General features: G+C 35.7%; 1 protein-coding gene across 1 annotated transcript; it reads left to right on the forward strand.

Moving 5' to 3' along the window:
* Positions 1 to 2,627: 2,627 nt before the first annotated feature.
* TRIADDRAFT_30486 (uncharacterized protein) lies at positions 2,628 to 3,468 on the forward strand (the record flags this gene model as incomplete). The annotated part of the gene is made up of 2 exons (XM_002116111.1): positions 2,628 to 2,843; positions 3,313 to 3,468. Coding segments are annotated over 2 exons (372 nt in total), but the record flags the coding sequence as incomplete, so codon positions are not given.
* Positions 3,469 to 3,740: the final 272 nt, after the last annotated feature.

Here is a 3,740-nt window from a genome sequence, read left to right on the forward strand (position 1 = left end):
TGTTTACTCATTCTGATTCATGCTTGCCATTGTCTTTCCCATTGTTCATCGTTGCGCATTTGAAATCAATCGACAATTCTTATTGACGGTATACCGGCGTTAATTTGTTCAATTATTACTTGCACGATCGGTAGTCTTATTTAGATTGATTTTACAAGCCTGATCCAAGCTATTTTTCATTCTGCATGTCAGTATGGATGTTGTAGGAAAAGTGTAAAAGCAGTATTTGAAATTTTTTGGGGCTAGGTTTTACTGAAATCGCGTCATTTTTGGTGTCCTTAAAAAGCTGGAAAGTTGTTGGCAAGAGGTCAGTAATAATGGAGTACTAGAAATGATCGGATGGATAATCATCATAGTAACCGAATCGAAATGGCAAGCTGATCACCCTTTTACAACCCTTTCCCAACTGATCGATATGCCATATATGCATTGTGCTTTCCCTAGTGATTTGTAGTGTGTACTTGCAGTACCTATTCCTGTACCTATTCCTCCGGCATGCATATCATGTTATCAAAGATGTGTCTGGCTATAAATAGACTTGGAGTGTGCTTCTATGTTCAATATGCGGTAGTAGTACTAAAGTCGGATAGCAAGCTAGATCGTGATCCGGTAGATGGGGGGTATAAAATAGAAATGAAGAAGCAAGATACAATCGCTAGAGTACAAGAGTATCAGGAGTAAAAACGACAATCACCACCTTGAAGAAAAATACAGCCGAGGACTCTCGAGATCATCACGTGAATAGACTTAGAAGGCGCTGTAAATCACTACCAGGCATAGTAACAGAGAGTGATCGATTCCATTCTGCATTAGACTATATAGCTTATTATGACAGCGACAGTATTGATGATGGGACGACTACGATATCAATTTGCAAACATGTCGTAGTAAAGGCATACTGTATGCCTGTGGATGTGTGAAGTAAATGCCTTGAAATCGGAACATAGCGACTAGAATAAAACCAGTAGATTGGCTCAAGCAATGTAGTCGTGTACGGCAAAATGGTACTGTACAAGTGGCGCTTAGATTGTTTAGAACAGTGTTCAATTTCTACCTAGTGCAAAGCTTTCCTAGGATAGAAAGACTACTGTATTGCAAGACAATCTTCACTCATCTGTTACGTCATGCTAGTACCCAATGGACGACAGACAATCAAGATGTTTTTCCTCTTTTACTAGCCCTAATATAGTCTCCTCCATTCATGCAAGCAGTATGTTTTGTGAGGAATAGTGCAATATTTTTCGTGTGATCATTTATTACGTAGCTACCGTAGGCATTTGGGTGTGTAGTACCATTGGCCGGTATGCATGTTCTTCACACTTTCAGTAGTTGTCTAATGATTAGTTACTACAATTATTGCAAAGTGTGAAAGAAACTTGGATGGCCTGGCTTAATATAATTGGTTGCTACTACCCAAACTATTCTTCCAATTTCTTATATATACTTGTTCTGTAACACCTTGTGCGTTAGTCATAGCTCTCAATCGTACAGTACACGTACTTAGGCAGGCCTTGTTCAACTATTTCTCCTTATTCATTTCACGCTGAAACGTTGAAACTTGAATTGAAAAATTATTGCATTTATTTGAGCATAGTGGTACAATTTATTTTTTAATGTCCTAAATGGCTTTAAATTTGTCCAAATTTAAGAATTTAAAAATTTTCAATTTGAATCATGTCGTGTTTGTACTATATTTTTAGATTTGCCGATTCATTTATAACTTCAGCTGATTCAGAAAAGACAAAGATTCGCTTCTGAGGTAAGGATCAAGAATACAGTACTGATTTCAAATTTTATAGTTATTTTTTAAAATTTGCAAATTTAGTGTATTCCATACTTGCTTTTACCATGATGATCGTGTCTTCCTCTTGGATTGAACTCCATTGATTATGTAGTTAAATTAATTTCCAATTCATTCGCAATTGCAAGTTACATTAACATAAGGAGAAAATGATTGATAGCGTGGTGCTCATATTGAATATGAGAAGCTTTTCAATTATAAAAAGTAGAGTATGACTAATGACAATATGAAAGCACGGTAGCATTAGTCGCATTTTTTGAATTTAAAAGTGTTTCCATATTACAACCGACATAGTTGAACAAGATATACGGCATGCCGTATTAATGTGTGATATAAAAGGAATTTTTGTATTATTCCATTTCCAACGTATATCATTGTATGCGTTCTCGACGACTACTGTACTGGATAGACTAAGGAGAAAATTGTCGTTGATGTTGTATTGTCAGCCCTCGACAGTCTGCGAGTAGTCATACTATGCTACACGTATATACTATATGCTAGTTTTTTTTAACACAAGTATGCGATATTCATTCGATCAGTTTTAGTGTTACTACAAATAGAACTGTCTATTTGTGCAGTATTTGCATAAGAGAAATGAATACGTGTAGTTACTCTATTGAGATATGCACAGTATTTATGCATTGCTTAATTAATCTCAATAGGCAATTTAAAAAAATGCTATTTTTTCTATAGAGTTTAACTTGACGTAGTGATGATAATACAATTATTTTTTTAGATGATTGCTTTTCATAATTAAGATTTATACTTTTGTAAATAAAATTAGATTTAACAATACTGTGCTCCGTGTCTAATGCTAATAGCGAAAATGCCGTCGATAAAAAAACAGAAGAAAAAGAAGCCATCCCCATCCAAACGACCCAGCTATCAACGCTATGCCAAACCTCCGTTATCCTACATCGCCTTGATTTCTATGGCCATAGATGCCTCACCAGACAAGCGTTGTACGCTCAACGATATCAATAAATACTTGGTTGATAACTTTGACTTTTTCCGTGGCAACTACACCGGCTGGAAAAATTCGGTTAGTTTGAACATGCATTGATTTGTTACAGTCTATTATTATATGCGGAAATAGAACTAGACGCATATGATAATTATAATTGATCAATGCACCGTAACTATCTTAATATGGTGTTATATCCTGCATGCTATCGAGTTAATAACTAGTGGTATACGTCTTCCATTTGAAAAATTATTATTCGAATAAAGCTATGTCCATGTTGGGAACCTACAGTATTGAATGATGCTTTTTTTCAATTTCTTGCCACGCATAATAATGTGTGTATATTTAAAATGGTAATGAAACTTACTTTAAACTACTTCTGTATAATCTGTAGAATTGTGAAAAATTCAATATCGCAGTTTATTTACTTTGTCCCAATCGACCATCATGCTCGATTGGATTAATCATAGAATGCCTTGTATTGTCCTATTTTTCATCTATTTACTTCAATGGCCGTATATTCATAAAATTGCTATTGATATGATAGGTGCGACATAATTTATCGCTAAATGACTGCTTTATTAAAGTCCTCAAAGATCCCAATCGACCGTGGGGTAAAGATAATTACTGGACAATTAATGAACAGAGTGGATTTACCAGCGCAGCTGTAGAGAGTTACAAGAGAAGAAGAAAGAGACTTCGAGCAGATAATGATGCATCGTCTGTTACTACCGATGATAATGTTTCCATTATAAGGAGCCGTACCAACAGTTCTTCCGATGTGACGGAATCCAGTTATGATCATGCTACTGTCAATTCGACGAGTATTCATCATGAAATCGCCCCAAGTTGTAGTTCTCGAGGTTCAACGAGTGGAACAACGACACCTAATGCTACGCATTTTGCAAAAGCAGATGAAAGTGCTGTTACCAACTACGACGAACTGATCGATGAAAATAAAAATCGTATTAGCAA

The sequence above is a fragment of the Trichoplax adhaerens genome, genomic scaffold (assembly GCF_000150275.1).
Source record: "Trichoplax adhaerens TRIADscaffold_14 genomic scaffold, whole genome shotgun sequence".
In the NCBI taxonomy this organism is placed as follows: Eukaryota; Metazoa; Placozoa; class Uniplacotomia; order Trichoplacea; family Trichoplacidae; genus Trichoplax; species Trichoplax adhaerens.